This window comes from Arvicanthis niloticus, chromosome 14, assembly GCF_011762505.2.
Source record: "Arvicanthis niloticus isolate mArvNil1 chromosome 14, mArvNil1.pat.X, whole genome shotgun sequence".
NCBI lineage: Eukaryota > Metazoa > Chordata > Mammalia > Rodentia > Muridae > Arvicanthis > Arvicanthis niloticus.
The window spans coordinates 42,874,472-42,897,741 of record NC_047671.1 but is presented as its reverse complement, the minus strand read 5'-3'; the positions used below and the strand labels follow the sequence as shown (position 1 = coordinate 42,897,741).

General features: G+C 35.6%; 1 protein-coding gene across 2 annotated transcripts in view; it reads left to right on the top strand.

Annotated features, from left to right (window-relative positions):
* Positions 1 to 23,270, top strand: part of Ythdc2 (YTH N6-methyladenosine RNA binding protein C2) — a 69,367-nt gene that overhangs the window by 25,956 nt on the left and 20,141 nt on the right. For both annotated transcript variants that reach the window (XM_034518500.2, XM_076912698.1), the window contains 13 exons: positions 1,859 to 1,985; positions 2,186 to 2,251; positions 7,098 to 7,276; positions 7,488 to 7,584; positions 7,665 to 7,752; positions 7,838 to 7,918; positions 11,099 to 11,181; positions 12,297 to 12,402; positions 14,112 to 14,231; positions 14,545 to 14,817; positions 15,131 to 15,257; positions 16,755 to 16,960; positions 17,276 to 17,471. In XM_034518500.2, the coding sequence (XP_034374391.1) occupies positions 1,859 to 1,985; positions 2,186 to 2,251; positions 7,098 to 7,276; positions 7,488 to 7,584; positions 7,665 to 7,752; positions 7,838 to 7,918; positions 11,099 to 11,181; positions 12,297 to 12,402; positions 14,112 to 14,231; positions 14,545 to 14,817; positions 15,131 to 15,257; positions 16,755 to 16,960; positions 17,276 to 17,471 (1,749 nt within the window). The remainder of the gene's footprint in view (positions 1 to 1,858; positions 1,986 to 2,185; positions 2,252 to 7,097; positions 7,277 to 7,487; positions 7,585 to 7,664; positions 7,753 to 7,837; positions 7,919 to 11,098; positions 11,182 to 12,296; positions 12,403 to 14,111; positions 14,232 to 14,544; positions 14,818 to 15,130; positions 15,258 to 16,754; positions 16,961 to 17,275; positions 17,472 to 23,270) is intronic.

The window sequence follows — 23,270 nt, the reverse complement described above, 5'->3', positions numbered from 1 at the left end:
ATCTGATAGATTTAATGGCCTCTTTCATCTGGGCTTTTTAAGGTTAGTTACTGCCTCTTAGAGAGGCCTTTTCTCGTTAGTAAAACTGTATCCTTTTCTTACTATTTTGTTAATCTATTTTGTTCATTTTTAATGGTTTAATCATTAGTGATTTATTATTGTTATTGTTCATTACCCATCTTACACTGAATGCAAACGTTGTGAAGGCAGAATCCTTGACTGCTTTACTCACTTCTGGGTCCCACATATCATAAGTGCTTAAATACTTGCTCAGTAATGCTACCTTTTAGCATTTTTATCAGATGGTAATGTCTAATATGGAAAGAGACATGAAGCTCCTTGCCTCTCTCCTTTCCTTTCTTTTTTCTTGTGGGTTTGTCTGTTTGCTTATTGGAGACGATTTGGCTGTGTAAGCCAGCCTGACCTTACACTCAGGGTCTTCCTGACTCAGCTGCCTAAGCGCTGGAATTAAATGTGGACGCCATCACACCTTGTAACATTCTTACTTGAGGGTGATTTTCAACTTTGTATTGTTTTAATTGTCCATTAATTTGTTAATATATACCATCTGTCTTTTCTGCTTCTGGTGTGCCAAAAGATTTAGTGTGTTTATGTCTGAAAGACTTTATTTTTTTAAACTGTAAAATTAGTTTTTTCTTGTAAGGTTTTCTCAGCCAACCATACTTATTTTATTTCGATACCTATATAGTCCCTAAACTCCCTAGTTTGTACCACTTTTGAATTTATATTAACTTATAAACTCTCTAAAGGAGTATAGCTGGGACTGGGGAGATTGCACAGTAGGACTAGAGGCTTACTGTAAAACCCGAGGATATGATTTTTTAATCCTCAGATTCTAATAGGGGAAAGAGAACATATTTCTCTCAGGTTATTCTCTGACCTTCTCATGGATGTCATGTGTCCCTTAAATTAGTAAATAAATGTAAAAAAAATTTCAATACATGCTCTCTGGTTCTGAGCTTAATTTCTTAGTGAGTGACCACCTTAGGATATACTAGGTCTGTTGACCTAAAAGTCTCTATCCTTTTATATATATTTTATTTATTTTTTTATGAGACAAGGGTTTGCTGTATAGCTCTGGCTGTCCTAGAACTCACTCTGTAGACCAAACTGGCTTCTAACTCAGTGTTTGCCTGTCTTTGCCTCCTAAGTAGGGGGAATTAAAGGTGAGTAACACCACTGCTGGCTGTTAAAATTACGATTATTTATACATATATTAATTCAGCCTTGTTATTGGTTTATCACTTTGTCTACTATATTGTTTTAAAATATTGATGAGACAATTTAAATACTTAACTATGACTCTTGACTATCGTCCTGGTTTCTTGGTGATTATTAAATTACTTTTATGGTCATCGAAGTGTGTAGTGTTTATTTCTCTTCTTGGGTCATTTATTTCCTTGAGTTTAATATTATAGTATCTTAAAATCCTTAAGAACTTTGCTTTAAAGCATTTATTGCTAGTTATTGATGAAAATTAACTTTTAAATTCTTTAATTTTATATCTTGTTATTTAATGAACATAATGAAAATATGTAGATTAAAAAAAATCACCATTGAAGGATTCTGCAAACCAATAGCTTTCTTTTTTTCTTAATTATATAAGTAAAGCTTAAATAATTTCTTCTTATCCCTCCAAAGATAGACTTTATTCTACACTATTTATGCAAGATCGTCTTGGATTTTTTTGTGATTGGGAGAGTTGAAGGTTATATAATGTTGCTGTCATTTAAAATAAAGGAACCAGTCACAGGTTAATTTTGATAGTCAGTTCTACTACTTAACTAAAACAATGGAAGTTTTTAATATTTGAACATTTACCCTTTTCTTCTTTTAGTTGATTATAGGCATAGTGAGACCAGTGCAACAGCTCTGATGGTTGCTGCAGGACGGGGTTTTACGAGTCAAGTAGAGCAATTGATTAGTATGGGAGCCAATGTCCACAGTAAAGCATCAAATGGCTGGTAAGTTTAGATTGTATCCATTCTTTGTAGATCATTATATAGTTGCACATACCTTTGAAATTTTCTTATGATTGTCTTTATTTTAAAATCTATTGTATAATAATTGATGGCACAGCTATAATGAGTAAATAATTTGGGTGACTAGTTAGGTAATTTTGAAAACAAATTATTTCTCAGTCTGATATCTTTGAAATTTGCAGGATGGCTTTAGATTGGGCTAAGCACTTTGGACAGACTGAAATTGTGGATCTTCTAGAATCTTACAGGTAAAACCTTAACATTATTTAAACTTAATTCTACCTTAAAAAAAAATTGTAGCCATGTAAATCATAGAGGCTGTAAAAGGAAAGGCACTTAAACTCCTTTGACCAGAGATTTACTTTTGTAGTTGTAAAAGAATCTTCTTCAGGTTGTTAATAAGACATATTGTATTATATTTACTTTATTTAAAAACTTTTTTGAAAATTTGAGAGATTTCCACTTAAACATGGTATACTGAGAATGGGGAGGTAGCTCAGTCAGTAATGTGCTTACTGAACAAGCATGAGGACCTAACTTTGATCTCCAGAACCCACATAAAAAGAGCCCATGTGATGGTACATTTCTGAAATCTCAGCACTGGAGAGATGGAGACAGGAAGATGAGTGGGACTCCCTGACTACCCAAACTACCATTTACCTGGCAAGCTCCAGGTCCCAGGAAGAGACCCTGACTCAAGAAGAAATGGGGATAGTATCTAAGAAATAACAAATGAGGTTGACCACTGGCTTCCATACATAGGCTCACATGCATGTGAACAGAGGTGATCATATATAAATCCATATGCACATGTATACTCATATTCAAGGCATGGTAGATTCAAATGTATATTTGTATATTTTGTATATTTGTCTCTGCATTTCCCCACACTACACCAGAATGGTGATTTTTGTTTTTTAAAGCTTGAACATTTAGGGGCCTATGTAGATAACTCGGTGTTAAAAAATGCTTTCTACAGGTTTCAGCATTCATATAAAGGGGGCTCAAGACTTCCTGTGATTCCAGCTCCACGGTGTCTAATGCTCTCTTATGGCCTCCATACACATAAATAAAAGTAAATCTTGAAAAAAATGAAAGTTTCAAACTGACGAGCAGAGAGGACATGAAGCAGGCCATGGTAGCTGACAGCTGTTCTTCATAAGTTTTGACGTGATAGGTATCATGATGATTAGAAGTAACTAACTTAGCAAAGCTAAGAAACCTCACAGTACCAGTGAGAAACAAGCTGATTGTAGTGTCAGAGTTCTGTATATACTTGTTCTGTGACCTTTCAATGGCAAAGGCCAAAAATTAGTAGATTTCCTTTAAGTTCTCTATGATAAGTTTGTAGCATGCGAAATCATCTCCTGTACACACATGATGTTCCTTCCTCTCTTTGGCAGGAATGGGAGGTTCATTAGAGATCAAGATGCAGAGCCTTTAGGCTTAGACTTTGACCATCAGGTTCCTGGGTACACTGGGAAGTGGAGATAAGTTATCAAACAACAAAAGGGTTTAATAAAAGGTACAAGGGAATAAGAATGGATTAATTTGCATTCTTCTACATGTTGACCTCCAGTTGAGCCAGCACCACTTGTTGAAAATGCTGACCTTTTTCCACTGGATGGTTTTAGCTCCCTTGTCAAAGATCAAGTGACCATAGGTGTGCAGGTTCATTTCTGGGTCTTCAATTCTATTCCATTGATCTTCCTGCCTGTCTCTGTACCAATACCATGCAGTTTTTATCACTACTGCTCTGTAGTACAGTTTGAGGTCAGGGATGGTGATTCCCCCAGAAGTTCTTTTATTGTTGAGAATAGTTCTCGATATCCTATGTTTTTTCTTATTCCAAATGAATTTGTAAATTGCTCTTTCTATCTCTATGAAGAATTGATTTGGAATTTTGATGGGGAATTGCATTGAATCTGTAGATTGCTTTTAGCAGGATGGCCATTTTTACTAAGTTAATCCTGCCAATCCAGGAGCATGGGAGATCTTTCCATCTTCTGAGATCTTCTTTGATTTCTTTCTTCAGAGACTTGAAGTTCTTGTCATACAGATCTTTCACTTGCTTGGTTAGATTCACGCCAAGATATTTTATTTGTGGCTATTGTGAAGGGTGTCATTTCCCTAATTTCTTTCTCAGCCTGTTTATCCTTTGAGTAGAGGAAGGCTACTGATTTGTTTGAGTTGATTTTATATCCAGCCATGTTGCTAAAGTTATTTATCAGGTTTAGGAGTTCTCTGGTGGAAGTTTTAGGGTCACTTAAGTATACTATCATATCATTTTGATTAGAGACCTGTCTGCTCCTGACAGCTTCCTGTATTGAATTCTAAGAAGAAATTGAGCATCTTTGGAGTTACTCCACTTGTGGTGAGACAGCCACTAGACAAGAATTGCCTCTTTCCATCTACAGACAAATTACTGTCCAGAAAAGGACACACTTGCAGAATAGTCAACTGATTATATCTGCCTAGACAGAGTAATCAGCCCTTAATAATTCTGCAGCACTAAGGTCTGTCAGATGATCCTGGGCCAGAAGGCGGAAGAACAGATGCTCCAACATTTTGTAGTAGAGGGAGTGTCCAGGTGTTCAGAGGTCTCTATAAATTGGCTAAGTTTTAGAAGCTATGCTTTGTGCTTTCCACAATTATAGTTAACTCAGTCATTCTGGATTTCTGATGGGGTTGAAAACTTATAGTCTCATAGCCAATCCTGGCTATTTACCTTGAGAGAAAAGATTTGAGTGGATGGTTTTCAGCTGACATTCATTCTAAAGCCAAGGAAAAAGCCAGGTTCAGAACTAAGTGTTTTAGTTAGGATAGATGACAGAAGTTCTGGCTAGTCAACAAAACGGTAGACTGGGTATTAGGACTGTCTTGTACCTCACTGGTACAAATTGGCATAATTATGTTCTAATTGTATTTTGAGAAAAAAGTTTTATTTTAACAGAAAGGGTGATATGTAGGAGGAGCTAAGGTGGGAGGAATACTGAGAGGAAGAGAAGGAGTAAGAAGAGGAGGAGAAGAAGGAGAGGAGAAGCTGGGTGATGAGAGAGAGAAGGTGGGGGGACAGGAGGCAGATGTTCAAGTGTCTCCACTAGTCAAGGATGGTTGATATATCTAGGTTGGGTAGTGGATTACACCTCTGATTGAGCATTACCAAACTTATAAAGCCTTTGATTAACATTTTTAAAAAGTGTATAAATGCAAAAAGGAAAAAGGAGCATGGGTTAGGGGTTTTCTAAGGGGTGGGGGATGGGGAAAGGGGATGGCATCTGAAGTGTAAATAAAATATCCAATAAAAAAATTTTAAAAAAATAGAGAAATCCACAGGGATGGTTTATTTGTGAGATAAGAAGAAAATACTTTACCCAAACTACATAAAAGCTTTTCATTCAGTTTTTGCAAATAATAAAAAGCATATATTTAATAAACTGTTTTAGAAATGCAAAAAAAAAAAAATAAAGGTACAGACTACACATTGAAATATAGTAGCAAATAGATGGCAGTAAATAAAAAGAAATGGCTAAAAAGTATTGAAAAGGGCCCTGGATCATGCGACTGTGGATTTTAATTAGGCTTCCATGAATTTGTATTTTAATTAATACTGCAAACATTACTTTGACTAAAAAACAAAATGAGAAAAAACACCATTGCAATATGGGTATTCCCACCGCCATCCCCCCTTGTGTGCATGCATGCGTGCCTCTGTGTGTGTGTTTCTGAAGATTGAACTCTGGACTTGAGTATGCTATATGAACATTCTTTCATAGATCTGTGTCTGTGGTTCCTAATTATTTTTCATTAGAACTTTTAGATAATTTTACTCAGATACTTACATAAATTACATAGATTTTTAAATACTAAAGCAGATTTTAATGTACTTGAGAATACATTGATGGCTTCTATTTGACTTTATCTTATATAAAAACTCTCATATAGCTATATCTTTACTAAAAAAAAAATCTCAAAAAATTAAAATATGGAATTTGAGGTTAAAATGTAGCAGAGGCACTTGGTTCAAGACTATAATAAAATACTTTATTTTGTAAAATAAAATTTTATTGAAATACTGCCTTACCTCAATTCACAGTTAGTGACTTTTTTATAAAGTTTTCAGAGTCACCGCAGTCAATATTAGAACATTTTAATCATACACAAAAAAAAAATGGGCCCATCATCATTTACTTGTTTTCCCACCTGACTCTCCTAGTTCTTAGGCTAGTCACCAGTTTATTTCCTCTTTCTGTAACTTAGTATTTTGGGCATTTTGTGTAAATAGACCAATATGATATGCAGTCTTTTGTAACTTTTTTTTTTTTTTAAATCTTACTGATTTCAAAGTTTATCTGTTTTATTTCCAACCAGTAGTCCCTTCTGTTGATATGCCATGATTCATTTGTCAATTTATGACTATTTGGGTTATTTTCACTCTTGACTATAACAAGCAGGGACACAAATATTTAAACTGACAGTTAATATAGATATCTAACCCTGTCTGTCTGTCTGTCTGTCTGTCTGTCTGTCTATCTATCTATCTATCTTATCTATCTATCTATCTATCTATCTATTTATCTATCTATCTATTCCATTTCTCTTCCATCTGTACCTAGGAATAGAATATCTATGTGATATAGTAAGCACTGTTTTCCCTCTGGAGAACTGCCAGTGTGACAACATTGCTGGATCAGTCTACATTTTTTTCTAGGAACGTTTTAGTATTTCTGTACCATCCGTATCACTCAACTGCCTCTTTAATGTTAGCCTTCTTTTTGGTTGTGGAATGGCACCTTTGTAGTTTGGGTATATATTTCCTTAGTGACAATTTATGCTAAGCATCTTGATATATTTATAAGTCATTTTTGCATTTTTAATGAAGTGTCTTCAGGTTGTAATTTTTCTAAAAGCACTTATTAATTTTAAGTTCAATGATATGTTTGCAATCAATGCAGATAATACATGAAGTGACATAGATAATACTGAAGTAACAGCATCCTTAGGGGATATTGGGAATTTGGTGGGAATAATGGGAAACGTTGGTCTTGAAAGTCTTACTCTTTTCAGTAAAAACTGATTTGGTATCTTTCTTAGCGCTTCGTTGGAATTTGGAAATCTAGATGAAAGTTCCTTGGTTCAAACAAATGGAAATGACCTCAGTACAGAAGACAGAGAGCTGTTGAAAGCTTACCATCATAGTTTTGATGATGAAAAAGTAGACTTGGATTTGATCATGCATCTTCTCTATAATATCTGCCATAGTTGTGATGCTGGTGAGTACTGTTTGAAAGAACTGGAGCAAACTTTGTTGGAAATTAGTATTTAGTTATAAAATTTTTTCTGGAATTCTATTGATATATGCATATAGTGATTCTTTTGTAATTGTATACCAATACTTGAACTCACATCATATTATCTTTATGACTAGTTTTGTTTATTATGTTTGATTTCATAAGATTAAATATTAAAATTGTTTTTTTCAAGGTGCAATATTAATTTTTCTACCTGGATATGATGAAATTGTTGGTTTGAGGGATCGTATCCTCTTTGATGACAAGCGGTTTGCTGACAATACACATAGGTAAACTGTAAAGATTTGTACTTGTTCCTTATGCTAACTGACAGGTACTAGAGTACGTTTTTTTTTTTAATTGTTTACAGGTATCAAGTCTTTATGCTTCATTCAAATATGCAGACATCTGATCAAAAGAAGGTATTAAAAAATCCACCTGCAGGTGTCCGAAAAATAGTAAGCATCATAAGATCGTTTATGTTCTGTTTTTTAATTCATTGATCTTTTTTCATATTAATCATAAAATAATATTGCATTTCAGATCCTTTCAACCAATATTGCTGAGACAAGCATCACTGTCAATGATGTTGTCTTTGTTATTGATTCTGGTAAGGTGAAAGAGGTATGTATGAAGAAGTTGTATTTGTGCTTCATGAAGACTGAGACTTCATTTACTGGAAAATTTATAGATGAATTTAACACAATATATGTTGTTTTTACTAAACTATTATAGCTTAAATTTAGTATGTGGGGTATATTTTGGTGTTCCAACGAAGTAGAGAAGAAGATTATTTCTATTTACTAACTACTACTAAGAAAGTAAAAAGTTTGAATAGTTATAATAAAAATTGGTCACATCACGGCAATATGATTACATATTTTCTGTTTTTCTCCTATATGTGGAGATGGGTCATATTTCACTTGTTCATTGATATCATCTAATGCATCATAGATAGTATATAGTAGGTGTTTTAAAGATATTTATTAAGATAGAACCTTGATTAACAAAGGAAACTAATATTGGAATCTAGAGCTAGGGAGATGGCTCACTCCTTGTTCTTTAAGTGCGAGAACCAGAGTTCCAGTCCTTATCACCTCTGTAAAAGGCTGAACATGTCATTGTGTACTTGCAAACCCCAGTGCTAGGAAGATGGAGACAAATCACCAAATCAGTGAACCCCAGGTTCATTGAGTCTCAAAAACTATAGTGGAAAACAATCGGGAAAAATGTACGCTGTGGACCTCTGGCTTCCAGATGCAGAGTCACCCACACATGCATAAAAACCAGCAGCAACATAAATCAGGGTGAACACCACAACATGTATTCAACAGTGCAAATGACTACCTGGCTATCTGTTGGTTCTTTCATACCACTGTGGCATTTCATAAATTGCAGCAAAGACCTCAAAGTGTAAAATATTTACTTCTGAGCCCTTTGCAAAAAATTTTTTTCTATGATAAATAAGTAATAGCATTTGTTTTCTTTCAGTATTAACATGACTAACAGTTCCCAGTGCTACTAACTTTTGGTAGATCATATAATAAAAGTAATTGGTTTTTAAGGAAGAGATGACTAAGTGAATATATAAGTAATCATTTTTAGTGTTAAAATTAATGTTTTGATATAATTTTAGAATTATCTTACAGAGAATAAAATTTATTATAGATTTTGGTCAAATTTATTGTAAAGAAAGAATAAACTGTTCCTCCTATGATAGTGTCAATAGAGGTAAGCAATAAGCCTTTAAATATCAACATTTACCAGATGTGTTGCATACCTGCACTCCCTGCATGGGGGAGATTGAGACAGGATGGTCTAAGTTCAAAGCTAGCTTGGCTATGTGCTAAGAACCTGTCTTAAAGAGGAGAAAACAAAAAGTGCAGATTCGTTGCTCTTAAATTATTTAAAGCTGAAGGAAGTAGGTTTTGAGTATTTTAGAAATTAATTTCTTTAGGTGTTATCAGATCATGACTTATGCACAGAGATAATTTCAAAATTTATTTTATATATAAAACTAACAAATGGAGCAGCTGTTATAAGCTAAGTAGCATATTTTCAAAAATTCCTTATTAGAGAATACATTATATTTGCTCTCTGTAATTAATTTTATACAAGAGAAACAAGGACACTGAATGCTTGAAATACATATTTTAGTTAGAAATGTATTTAAAAATATTTCTTCTAGCAGATGGTGGTTGGTTGTTCATGCCTTTAATCCCAGCTCTTGGGGGGCAGAAGCAGGTAGACCCCTGAGTTTGAGGCCAGCCTGATCTATAGAGTTCCAGGACAGCCAAGACTACACAGAGAAACCCTGTCTCAATTAAAAAAACCTGAAACAAAGAAAAATTTCTCCTCCAGCATATATTTATTCACTTTAGGTACTTTGAGACAGGCTGGCATTAATGATTCTTTTTTATTTTCTTTTTTTTTTCTTATTTATTTTCTTTGCAAAAGAATTTTATTGTCTTCTTCAGCTGCCCAGTGCCACTACTACTACTATTATTATTATTATTATTGTTATTATTGTATATTTTATTTACATTTCAGATGTTATCCCCTTTCCCCATTTCACCTTCCTCCCTAGAAACCCCCTGACCCATCCCCCGCCTCCTACTTCTATGAGGATGTGCCCCCACCCACCGACTCCTACCTCCCTGCCCTCGAATTCCCCCACACTGGGGCATCCAGCTTTCACAGACCAAGGACCTCCTCTCTGACCTATGCCCGTCAAAGCCATCCTCCCCTACATATACAAGTGGGGCCATGGGTCCCTCCCTGTGTGCTCCCAGGCTGCTGGTTTAGACCCTGGGAACTCTGGTTGGTTGGTATTGTTACTCCTTAGAGGTCTACCAGAGTCTGACATATACAGAAGGAGATGCTCACAGCTAACCATTGAACTGATCATGGGGTTCCCAGTGGAGAGGTTAGAAGACTGAAGGAGCTGAAAGGGTTTGCGGCCCCATGGGGAGAGCAGTAATGATTCTTTTTATATTTTCCTTTGAAACATACAGGGAAGGCTTACTTCATGGTAACTCAGCAGGGTGTTAAGTAGAAATGGTTAAAAATTTTTACTTTGAAATGTTTAGTTTGGTAAATCATTTTTCCAGAGATTTACTCCTTGAGAAGCATTTCAGCAAATAAATATTTTTCTGAAAATACCTTTGTTTTACTCTCTCTCTCTCTCTCTCTCTCTCTCTCTCTCTCTCTCTCTCCTCTCTCTTTCTATGTCTCTGTCTCTCTCTCTGTCTCTCTGTCTCTCCTAAATATATAAATTCAGCCTGCTCAGTGTGTCTAATGTAACCTGTATATATGCCTCAGTACTGACCACTAATTAGCATGTTCTTGTCTGGGGAAGACCATGTCTCCTGCTCTCAGTATTCCCCAGTTGCCTATAATTCTTTGTCTAGGGTTGAGTCTCAGCAAACTTTCGCCATTCCATGGCAGAATGTCCATTGATGTTGTCCTTGTTCAGGTTATGTCTAGGTAGCCATGTTGATGTCACAATAAAGTCTTGGTGTCTTGTGAGAATTGCTTGTTATTACACTGCAGCAGAGAACTGCAAACAGCTCTGAAAAGCACAGCATGGGGAATTGTATAGGTCTTCTAAGTTTAGTTTGCCATTTACTATTTATTAGAGTACTTAAAATCAGGAAACCTGAGTTTTTAAAGAACAGTTTCTTCTAATTAATCAAGAGGGGGCTTTAAGTTTAACTTGGCATGTAAAAAATATGTCAACAATATTTCTTATTTCTTCGTTAGTATGGATTATGTTTTAACATAAAAATGATTTAAATATTACAGAAATCCTTTGATGCACTGAATTTTGTTACAATGTTAAAAATGGTATGGATTTCCAAAGCTAGTGCCATACAGCGCAAAGGCAGGTAATGTACATTGTATGCATAATTTCATGCATAATTTACATTCATTTAATTGCCTGTGATATTATTACCATATACATTACATATTTGTCATATATTCTTTCTTTTATAATATGTTAGTTTAAACAGTAGTCTTAATTTTATAGTATCTTTGCCAAGCAAACTGTTTTGATAGTTTAAAAAATTGATTAACTAGAAAAATTTAAATTATTTTCCTTAATTTATTTTCAATGTTTGTTAGAGACACATACATGCTATGGCACATGTGTGGTATTCAGATGATACCTTTCAGGAACTGGCTTTCTTCTACCATGTAGTTCCTGAGAATAGAACTTAAAGTCTCTGGGCTTGATGGCAAATGCCTATAATCTCTGAGCTATGTCACTGGCCCTTTTGGGGTAATTTTTCAAAAGTTAAATTTAGGCTATGTTGCAAGCCCAAGTGATGTCAGACATCAACATGGAGGGAGAGAGGGGAATTGAGCACATATTCCCACCTGTATCAGTGGAGCTATTGGAAGTTGTTAGCTGCTGGGAGAGGAAGAGTTTTCTTTATCCTTTCTTGGTTGTGAACTCCATAAGAAGAAGTATCTGTCATCCATTCCAGATAGTACTTATTTTCCTAATTAGAAGAACTAAAAGGAGACTACTTCATTATATTTTCTGATGCTTTCTAAGAAAATGTCTCTGTGATGATGGAGTAAATGTCAAGGCTTTCTTGTTATGTAACCCACAATTTGTACAACTCCGATCAGTGGGCCTGAACATAGTGTTTGATAATGTCTTAGTGAAATTGATTCAATTTAAATTACTAAACATTCATGCTTTGAGTTTCATTTCATTTCAAATTTATGTTATTAACTTTGATTTCTTTGTGCGTTTTTTTCTTTAGCTATAACTGCAGATGACATGTTTATGAATCTTGCTCAGTAAATGATAATACTGAGTCCCAGCACACAAAACACGTTATAAATGTATTCATAGAGGTTAAATAAGGTTTAGAACTCATGTGGCTTGATCATGATTCATTTTTCTGTCTCCTGAATCACATTAGTGTGAAGTTTCATTATTACTGTCTTTATTCCTTATCTGAGGCTTAATTATTTGTTTTATTTTAAGGGCGGGACGATGTAGACCTGGAATTTGTTTCCGTCTGTTCAGTAGACTTCGATTTCAGAACATGCTGGAATTTCAGACTCCAGAACTCTTGAGAATGCCATTGCAGGTAGACCTAAAGCTCTAAGGCTTTGTCTCTGGGTGAGGAGACAGGTCCCATTTGTTTTCTACAGATTGGGCTTGAATAAATTCAGTTTACAAAATAAAATCATAAATTTTATGAAATGGGATATATCTACAGAAAAGATTTTTCTCTGTAAATGTTACTGAACCTTCAGATATTTTTTAAAGTTACTGGAATACATTTAAAGTATGTGAACCATTTGAGAGAGAGACAGAGACAGAGACAGAGACAGAGAGAGAGAGAGAGAGAGAGAGAGAGAGAGAGAGAGAGAGAGAGAGAGAGAGAGAGAGAGAGTATACACCTAATTCTAGCATTTTAGGAGTCTCAAATATATAGTGTGGATTTTGAAAATTCTAGGTAGGATTAGGAGCCAAATCTTAGTTGTAGAAGGTAATCCCAACATTATCATGTAAGATGCTGAGCCTCTACGTTTGTAATTCTGTATTCACCGAGATCTCCAAATCTTCATTGCATTTCTTTGAGTTTTCTGCCTTCATGAAAAACTACTAGAAGAATATAGTTTAATTCTGTTTTTGAAAGATTTCCTCATTTTATTTTTATTTTATATGCATGTTTGTGTGTCTGTATGTAAGCATGCCTATGTATGTTGTGCCATTAGAAGCCAGCATGTTTCCTCACATCTTCTGGAGGTGGAGTTGCAGAAGGCTGTAAGCTGCCTGATGTGAGTGCTAGGATCCCAGCCTGGCTCCACTGCTGTGCACCAAGTGCTTTTAACCACCTAGCTGTCTGTCCAGCCCCACATTGGTTCTTTAGTCTCTTAGCCTAGATACCTGTCTTTCAAGTGAGACAGAATCATGTTTTTAACATTCATATCCCTGTGATTTCATATTTCCAATGTCTTTGCAAGATTTTTTTTAATTTCTCTAAGATATAATTAAAAACTTTTGGAACCTAAATTATTAAATAAACTCTTCAAATGTTTCCAATCCCCTGTCCTGATGTTTCTACTCTTAGTAGATTTAGTGGGTTTTTTTTAACATTATATTTATTTATTTTGCTTTCATGTATGTTAACCCATTTCTAAATTCCTTTCCCTAACTTAGTTTATGATTAAAGTCCTATTATATAGATCTTAGTTAAACTCCTATTATGTACATCTTAGTGTAAGTGTCATTTCTTCTTGGAAACTCTTTGACTTCTCCTAGCCTCCTTCTCCAGCTTCTTCTGGAACTTGATTACAGTTTATGCACTGCCCCCACCCAGTATCCTTTCATAGCATTTAGCACAGATATACGAAATTGTAAGTAATGATGTGCTGAAGTAATCTAAGGTCTTTTTTTTCCATTTTGCTATAAACTCAAAAGAGCAGTCATCCATTCATTTGTTGCATATGCCTTTCTGTCATAAACACCCAAATATTTGTTGAAAGGAAAACGATGATAGAATGATGTGATCATAAAGGAAGAAAAATGACTTACTGTTCGGCTAGTTTCTCTTTAAGTGGTGTGGGTAAAAGCTGTGAAAAACTGCTGCCACAAGTGGCAGTGATCATTTTGGTGTAAGTTGAGGGTGTTCCGATCAAGGTTCACTGAAGATGTTGTTCCTCCCCTATTCCTTTGTCTCTGAGACCTTGATAGTCTGTGATTGGCACATATAGTTCTCATGGTTTCCTTAATATAAAAGCCAGTGGTATAGTTTTGCTCTTTCTAATTTTTTTGCCATTGTGGTTTCAGGAACTTTGTTTACATACCAAGCTGTTAGCCCCAGTTAATTGTACCATTGCCGACTTCCTTATGAAAGCTCCTGAACCACCTCCTGCTTTAATTGTAAGAAATGCCGTTCAGATGCTTAAGGTTGGTATTTTAATTATTTTACTTGTTTGCTTTTTCAACTTAAAATTTAAGCTAAATGAGGATATGTTTTAAATAATTATATTCTTTTAAAAATTGTTACTTGATCAGTACTTTAGTGCTTTTATAATTTAAAATAGTAGATATAGTTGTTATATATATATATATATATATATATATATATTTAATACAAAATATATTTTTATGTGACATGATAGCAAAAGAATATTTACATTATTTCATACTTACTGGGCTGGGCTTTTAATTTAAACATCATTTTGGGGTATGTCAATCTTTTTTTCCTCCTTTTACCTAGACAATAGATGCAATGGATGCATGGGAAGATCTGACTGAACTTGGGTATCATTTGGCTGATTTGCCAGTAGAACCACATCTTGGGAAAATGGTCCTGTGTGCTGTTGTTTTAAAGTGTCTGGACCCCATCCTTACAATTGCCTGCACACTAGCTTATCGTGATCCTTTTGTACTGCCTACCCAGGCCTCTCAAAAACGTGCAGCTATGCTTTGTAGGAAACGTTTCACTGCAGGGACTTTCAGTGACCACATGGCACTTCTGAGAGCATTTCAGGTACTGTTACTTTTCTTTATTGTTAAATGTGGTGTTTAGTTCTTATTGAGATTTTTGAAACTCAGTTGACAATGATAGCGGTTGTGTATAAACTAAATGACAAGTCTAATTTGATTATAAAATTTTAGACTTTTATAAAACTATCAGAATAATACTTTACCTTGAGTGATTAATACAGTAGTGGTATTATTTTGTTGCACCAGATGTGATTGGTAGACAATTCTTGTTACAGATTCTGTGGGTTTTTTTGTTTATTTATTTGTTTTTTTTTCTTTTTAATTTTTTTTTTTTTTTTTTTTTTTTTTTTTTGTAGGCATGGCAGAAAGCACGAAGTGATGGGTGGGAGCGTGCCTTTTGTGAAAAGAATTTTCTTTCACAAGCTACCATGGAAATCATTATAGGCATGAGAACACAATTGCTTGGTCAACTTAGAGCATCAGGTAAGGATTTTCTACATAGGACACCTGCTTTTCCTTCATGTTTTCAGATTTAAAGTGACGCCAGTTCCTGTTCTCTTTACAACACACTATCTGTGTTATGAGCTGATGTATATGCTTCTCTATCCTCTGTGCTTTTGCTTATTACACTGGCTGTGTAAAACTATATGAACTATATGTGTGAGAGTGTGTGTAAGACTGTATGAACATGATCAGTAGACCCTGTTGATACTGTTGGCAGAGAAACTTTGAATTTTTGCTAATATAATAAGTTGTTATATTTACTTTTGACTCTTCCAATCAAAAGTTATTTAACTCTGTGAATTTAAGTACACACACACTTAAATATAAACATTTAAGTAGATTAATATGGTTGTTGTATACATGTGGAACAGTAAAATGATTGGTAATAACTTGAAAGTATATAATTTTTCTAATGTTATTGTTTTCTTTTAGAATGGCTTCTTTGAAGGTTTTGTTGTTCTTTAAGTAACATAGTTAACCAAAGTGATATCCATTAGTATCCAAATCTGGTTTTATAGGTTAGCCAAAGTATTAGGGGAAACAAGATAATTGAGAATTTAGATTTGTTTTAAGTATGGGAAAATATGAAGTAATTTTAAAATTGAAGCATACAGCATTCATACTTAACTATAGAGTTGATGTCTGAGAAAATCAAAATATTGATAGAAGTCAAAAGACTGGTTTGAGTTTCAAGTTGTGAACTTGGAGAATGCTTATGGTAGCAGCTGTCTTGGTTTGATTTCTTTTGCTATGATAAATAAAGACCATGATCAAAAACAACCTGGGAAGGAAAGGGCTTATTTCAGCATATAGTTGTACATCACCAAAGGGAGTCAGGGCAGGAGCTAGACAGAAGCTCTGGAAAAATGTTGCTTGCTGACTTGCTCTTCATTGCTTACTCAGCCTGCTTTCTTACACCATCCAGGACTACCTGCCAGGGATGGCACTGCCCAGAGTGGCCTGACCCCTTCCTCAGCAATCAGCAATCAAGAAAATACCTCACAGACTTGTCTAGAGGCCAAGCTGATGGGGGTATTTTCTTAAGTGAGGTTCCCTCTTCTTAGATGACTCTAACTTGTCAGGTTGACAAAAAGCTAACCAACACAGCAACTGATCAATGACTTCACTGAAGAATGTGCATATAGAGCCAGGCATAATAGACATCCACCAACATCCCAAATGCTCAGACAGTGAACAGGGGGATCCATTGAGGTTCAGTTGGAGTTACATATGGTATCTTTTCCCAGTGACTCACATACTTCATCTAGCCTGAACAGATCTACACTTTGCTCTATTGGTTTTATACTTCACACTTGCCAGAATGGATAATATTAATCATGGAGTTAGATATTGTTACATTTATATGAGGTTACAGTTTATGTTGTCAAATGTCCATAAATGTTAAAGTGACTTTTGCATAATAGAAAAGATTATGTAGTGTGCACACATAATAGTGTGCTCTTTTTGTCCACCTAGGTTTTGTTAGAGCACGAGGTGGTGGTGACATTCGAGATGTTAACACAAACTCCGAGAACTGGGCTGTTGTTAAAGCTGCATTGGTAGCAGGCATGTATCCTAATTTAGTCCATGTGGACAGAGAGAATGTAGTATTGACAGGGCCAAAGGAAAAAAAAGTACGCTTCCATCCCACTTCAGTTCTCAGTCAGCCGCAATACAAAAAGGTAAAACATTTTTAATGCTCTTAGACCTTGTGGTAGTGAAGATAAGCAAAATACTCCAACTACCTCTGCTTTAGCAAAATAATTTGGAAAATGTGTATAATAAAATATTAAATCTTAGAAGAGGTAACATTGAAAAAGTAGTGAGGGAATCTGTATAAACCAGAACAAGGGCTTGCTTCACTTTTTGAGTACTAATGGACACTGTATGTTTTACTAAAGAACTTAAAGTATTCCCAGTAAGTTAAGGGATTAACTTCTTTTTTCTTTCTTTTATTCTTTTTCTTTCTTTCTTTCTTTTTTTGTCTGTCTTAATAGATTCCTCCAGCCAATGGTCAAACTGCAGCAGTTCAGGCATTGCCCACAGATTGGCTTATTTATGATGAGATGACCAGAGCTCATAGGATTGCTAACATAAGATGTTGTTCAGCAGTGACACCTGTTACTGTCCTAGTGTTCTGTGGACCAGCGAGACTAGCAAGTAATGCTCTTCAGGAGCCTTCGTCTTTTAGAGGTAAATGTAGTATGAAGAAGTATATGAAATAAACTAAGCCAGTATCATAAAAATACAAGCATTTGTGTGTTTTGTTTATAACATGAGATGATTAGAAAATAATGAATTATATTTGACATAGTGAGACAATTAGGAAAACAAAGGAATATTTGATATAATGAAGTAGTTAGGGGATAATAAGGTATATTTCATATACTGAGACAATAAGGAAATACTATAAAGTATATTTGGTATACTGAGACAGGAAATAGTAATATATTTCACTTTTGTTGAAATTTATTTTCAGTTAACAGGTTGTTGGGGTTTATTTTTATTAATCTTACTGATGGGAAAATGTTTGTTTTCTACTTGAGTTTAAGTGATAATATAAGTAAAGATAATTTTTAAAAAGTAACTAATATTCTCTTCTTTATGAAAATAATGTTTTTCTACTTATATTTAATTATTTTTTCTAATGCTATTTTTACATTTTCAGGTTTTTTATTATAGTAGGTTGCTGAATAATGATACCCATTTTTATTTATTTTATATGTTGGGGCTGCTTAAGAATATAATGAATGTGCAAGTGTTGGGGGAATGTCAGAAGATAGCATTAGGTGTCTTCATCTGACACTCATTCTGCCTGTCCCTTTGTGGCAGGCTCTCCATGAACCTGCAGCTTGTGCTTTCTCACTTCATCTGGGAGCCAGCATGGCTCCATGATTCTCTTGTGGGCAGAACACCTGGTTTGTTACTGTGTGTGCTGGGGTCCTAACTGTGGTCATTGTGATTGTGCACTGAGCATCCCTCACCATAGAGCTGCCTCTCCAGCCCATGCTACCACTTATTGGAAATTGAAAAACTAGAAGGAGTGTAGGAAAAAACCTAGAAGCTATGTATGTTTTAAGACGAGGTATTTTTAGATATGTTTAAGGCTGAGATGATTAGGAGACCCTAAATGAAGTGATTTTAGAAGTCATTCTGCTGTCTGTATCTCTTAGGAGTTTAGGAAAGAGGCATGGGAAGTACACATTTCAGAGCTATCAGATTGTAAATATTTTAAAGACATGAGAATGTTTTTACAGGAGAGGGAGAAAATGTTGAAGGTAAATATGTTTTAAAAAAGAAATGGTTGGCTCTGTTAACTGCTATTTGAATGAAAAGATGTAGACTGAAAATTGTAAGTTGGGTTTTAGCAATATGGCATTTATCAGTTTTCTTGTCAAGAGCAGTGTCAGTGACAGATGGCCTCAGAGGAGATTGAGTTTCATGGAGAGAGTAGAATTGACATGACAGGAACCCATATAGTAATACACCCTTGTAATTCTGACCCTCGGGTGGCAGAGGCATCAGGGGGTTTGTAAATTTAAAGCCAGTCTGGTTTACACAGTGAGTTCTAGTCAGGGCTACACAGTGAGGTACCATTTCAGCTCCCAACCCCCAAAATATTATGGCAGGTAACTCCTAAGAGAGTAGCTATGGTGGGAGTTTTGGTTCATTGCCATCATTCCTTCTTTTCATTTATTCAATAATTTCCTTGGTTTAAAATTAAGCAATTTTAATTGGTTTAATTAAGCAGTTACTTACAAAAACATGTAAAAAGCTCTTCCTTATATCCAGGCCATCCAGAGTAATGGCTCTGTATTTATTTATTTATTTATTTATTTATTTATTTAGTTAGTTAGTTAGTTAGTTAGTTTTGGGTTTTTTTTTTTTACATTAAATCTTTAAAAATTAAAGATTTCCTTTGCACTTTTGGTTCTGTTCTTTTCAAGAGATAAATCTCCTTACAGTCATTTATTTCTTATTGAATTGTTTATTTCATCTTTTACATATTTACTTAATTTAGATACTGCTATTTTTCTATAAAAGTTGTATTATATTTTAAATTTTTTTATTACTACTTTATTGTATAAATTAGCTTATAGGATTCCAAAATGGGATTTTATACATGCTTAGTTGATTCTGTGCAGTGCTAGAATCACTCTTGTTTCTCTGCCTCCTTCCTCTCAATACCCTTTGACCACAGGTTTCCCTTCCCTTCTGTTGCATGTCTTTCCTCTACATGAAGGCTCTTTTCTTTTTTCTCCCAGTCAAATAGGCTCTGTTCTAGTTTCCTGGCCTCTGTCCATATTCACTATCATCTAGATATACATATTTAACAGAGGATAGGGTCTGCATAGTTAGAGGCTAATATCTGAGTCTGGATTTACCTTGCTTAACATGTTTTCCAGTTGTGTGGATTTTTCATGTTTCTGTATGGTAGAGCACTTTCCATTGTATTTATGAAAATATACCACATTTTCATTGATGTATTGATGAACATCTAAGCTGATTTCACCTCCTTGCACTTGCGAAAAGAATAGATTAACACATCTCTACAGTAGGATACAAGGAACTTTTGGTTATATACATATGGTTGGTATAGCTGGGCAGAACCCCTAGTTCTGTATTAGCTTTTTTGAGATGCCCACACACTGATTTCCACAGTGGCTTTACTAGATGAGGTCTCTTTTTATCCAACCTTGCCAGCATTTTTTGTCTTTGGTTTTTGTTTTTGTCTTTTTTTCTTTTGTTTGATGTTGGCCATTCTGACAAGGATGAAATAGAATCTCAGTGTAGTTTTGATTTGCATTTTTTTGGTGGATAGATGTTACTTTCTAAAGTGTTAAAAGTGCTTGTTTTGTTTTTTAAGTTATTTTATTTGTTTACATTTTAAATGTTATCTTCCTTCCCAGTTTCCCCTCCAAGAACCCCCCAACCCCTACAACTCCCCTTTGCCTCTAAGAAGGTACTCCCCCATCAGCCACCCACTCCCACCTCATCCCTCTAGCATCCCCCTTCTCTGGGGTATCAAGCCTCCACAGGACCAAGCTCCCCACCTCCCACTAATAACAGCTAAGGCAGTCTTCTACTAAATATGTAGAGGGAGCCATGACCCGCCCATGTATGCTCTTTGGTTGATGGTCTAGTCCCTAGAAGCTCTGAGGGGTCCAGTTACTGTTGTTCTTCCTATGGGGTTACAGTCCCCTTCATCTCCTTCATTCCTTCCCCTAACTCTTCCCATTGGGGTTCCTGGGCTCAGTCCAGTGGTTGTCTGTGAGTATCTGTATTTGTCTTAGGTTCTGGCAGAGCCTCTCAGAAGATGACCTATACCAGGCTCCTGTCTGCGAGCAAATCTTGGCATCAGCAATAATGTTGGGGTTTGGTGTCTGTGGATGGAATGAATTGCATGGATGGCCTTTCCTTTCAGCATCTGCTCTATTTTTGACCCTGCATTTCCTTTAGACAGGGACAATTCTGGGTTAAAAATTTTTAGATGGGTGAGTGGCCCCATCCCTCCACTGAGAGCTGTGTCTACCTATTGTAGGTGGTCTTTTCAGGTTCTGTCTTCCCACTGTTGTGTGTTTCAGCTAAGGTCATCCCCGTTGGGTCCTAGGAGCCTCTTGAACCCCTAGCTAGTGGTTCCCTGAGTTCCCCACCCCCACTGCTACTTATATTTATTTGTTCTCCTGGCCCTCTGGACTTCTCTCCTGTCTCTTCCCATACCTGGTCCTGCCCCCTCCCCCTGTTTTTCCTCCCCACTCCCCTCTCCTTCCAGGTCTCTCCCTCCCTCCCTCCCTCTGCCTCCCATGATTATTTTGTTCCTCCTCCTAAGTGAGTTTGAAGCAAGCATCCACACTTTGGCCTTCCTTCTTGTTGAGCTTCATACTGTCTGTGAGTTGTATCCTGGGTATTCTGAGCTTTGGGGCTGATATCTACTTATTAGTGAGTACATACTATATATGTGCTTTTGAGTATGGGTTACCTCACTCAGTATGACATTTTCTAGTTTCATCCATTTGCCTACAAAGTTCGTGAAATCATCGTTTTTAATAGTTTAGTAGTATTCCATTGTGAAAATGTACCACATTTTCTGTAGCCATTCTTCCATTGAGGGACATCTGGGTTGTTTCCAGCTTCTGGCTATTATAAATAAGGCTGCTATGAACATAGTAGAGCACGTGTCCTTGTTATATGTTGGAGCATCTTTTGGGTATATGCTCAGTAGTGGTATAGCTGGGTTTTTAGGTAGAACTATTTCAAATTTCCTGGGAAACCGCCAGATTGATTTCAGAGGATTTTCCAGCTTTCAGTCCTACCAGCAATGAAGAAGTGTTCCTCTTTCTCCACATCCTTGCCAATATATAGTGTTGTCTGAGCTTTTGATCTTAGCCATTCTGTTTTGATTTGGTTGTTTTGATTTGCATTTCCCTGATGACTATGGATGTTGAACATTTCTAGGTGTTTCTCAGCCATTCAAGATTCCTTGGTTGAGAAGTCTTGGTTTAGCTCTGTACCCCATTTTTTCATAGGGTTATTTAGTTCTCTCAAGTCTAACGTCTTAGAGAGTTGTTTATTTTGGATATTAACCCTCTGTTGGATGTAGGGTTAGATCTTTTCTTAATCTCTGGGTTGCTGTTTTTGTCCTATTGACAGTGTCCTTTGCCTTAGAGAAACTTTTCAGTTTTATGACGTTCCCATTTGTCAGTTATTGATCTTAGAGCCTGAGCCATTGATGTTCTGTTCAGGAAGTTTTCCCCTGTGACCATGCATTCAAGGCTATTTTCCACTTTCTCTTCTATTAGATTTAGTGTATCTGGTTTTAAGTTGAGGTCCTTGATGCATTTGACTTGAGCTTTGTGCAGGGTGATAAATATGGGCCAATTTGCATTCTTCTACATGCAAACAGCAAGTTAGACCAACACTACTTGTTGAAGATGATTTCTTTTTTTCCTACTGTATGACTTTGGCTTCTTTGTCAAAGATCGTGACCATAGATGTGTTGGTTTATTTCTGGGTCTTCAATTCTATTCCATTGATTTGTCTGTCTCTGGACTACTACCATACCATTTTTATCACTATTGCTCTGTAGTACAGCTTAAAGTCAGGGATGGTGATTCCCCCAGAAGTGCTTTTATTGTTGAGAATTGTTTTTGCTATCCTGGGGGTGTTGTTGTTTTGCTATTCCAGATGAAGTTGAGAATTCTTTCTATTTCTGTGAAGAACTGAATTTTGATGGGGATTGCATTGAATCTGTAGACTGGTGATTTTTAGGGCCGCTTATGTATATACTATTATATCATCTGTAAATAGTAATACCTTGACTTCTTCCTTTCCAATTTGTATCCTTTTGACCTCTGTTTGTTGTCTTATTACTCTAGCTAGAACTTCTAGTACTATATTGAATAAATAGGGAGAGAGTGGACAGCCTTGTCTTGTCTCTGATTTTAGTGGGAGTACTTCAAGTTTCTCTCTATTTAATTTGATTTGGCTGTTGGTTTACTGTGTATTGCTTTTATTATGTTTAGGTATGTGCCTTGAATTCCTGATCTTTTCAAGACTTTTTGTGTTATATTTTGTCAAAGGTTTTTTTTTTTTTCCAGAATCTAATGAGATGATTCTGTGATTTTTTTTTCCTTTGAGCTTGTTTATATAGTGGATTACATTGATGGATTTCTGTATATTGAACCATACCTGCCACCCTGGGATGACGCCTACTTAATTGTGATTGATGGTTTTGATGTATTCTTGGGCTCTGTTTGCTAGAATTTTATTGAGTAATTTTGCATTGATACTCATAAGCGAAATTGATCTGAAGTTCTCTTTCTTTGTTTTGTCTTTGTGTGATTTACGTAACTGTGGCTTCATAGAATGAATTAGGTAGTATTCTTTCTGTTTCTATGTTGTGGAATAGTTTGAGAAATATTGGTATTAAGTCTTCTTGGAAAGTCTGATAGAATTCTGTACTAAAATCATCTAACCCTAGGCTTTTTTGTT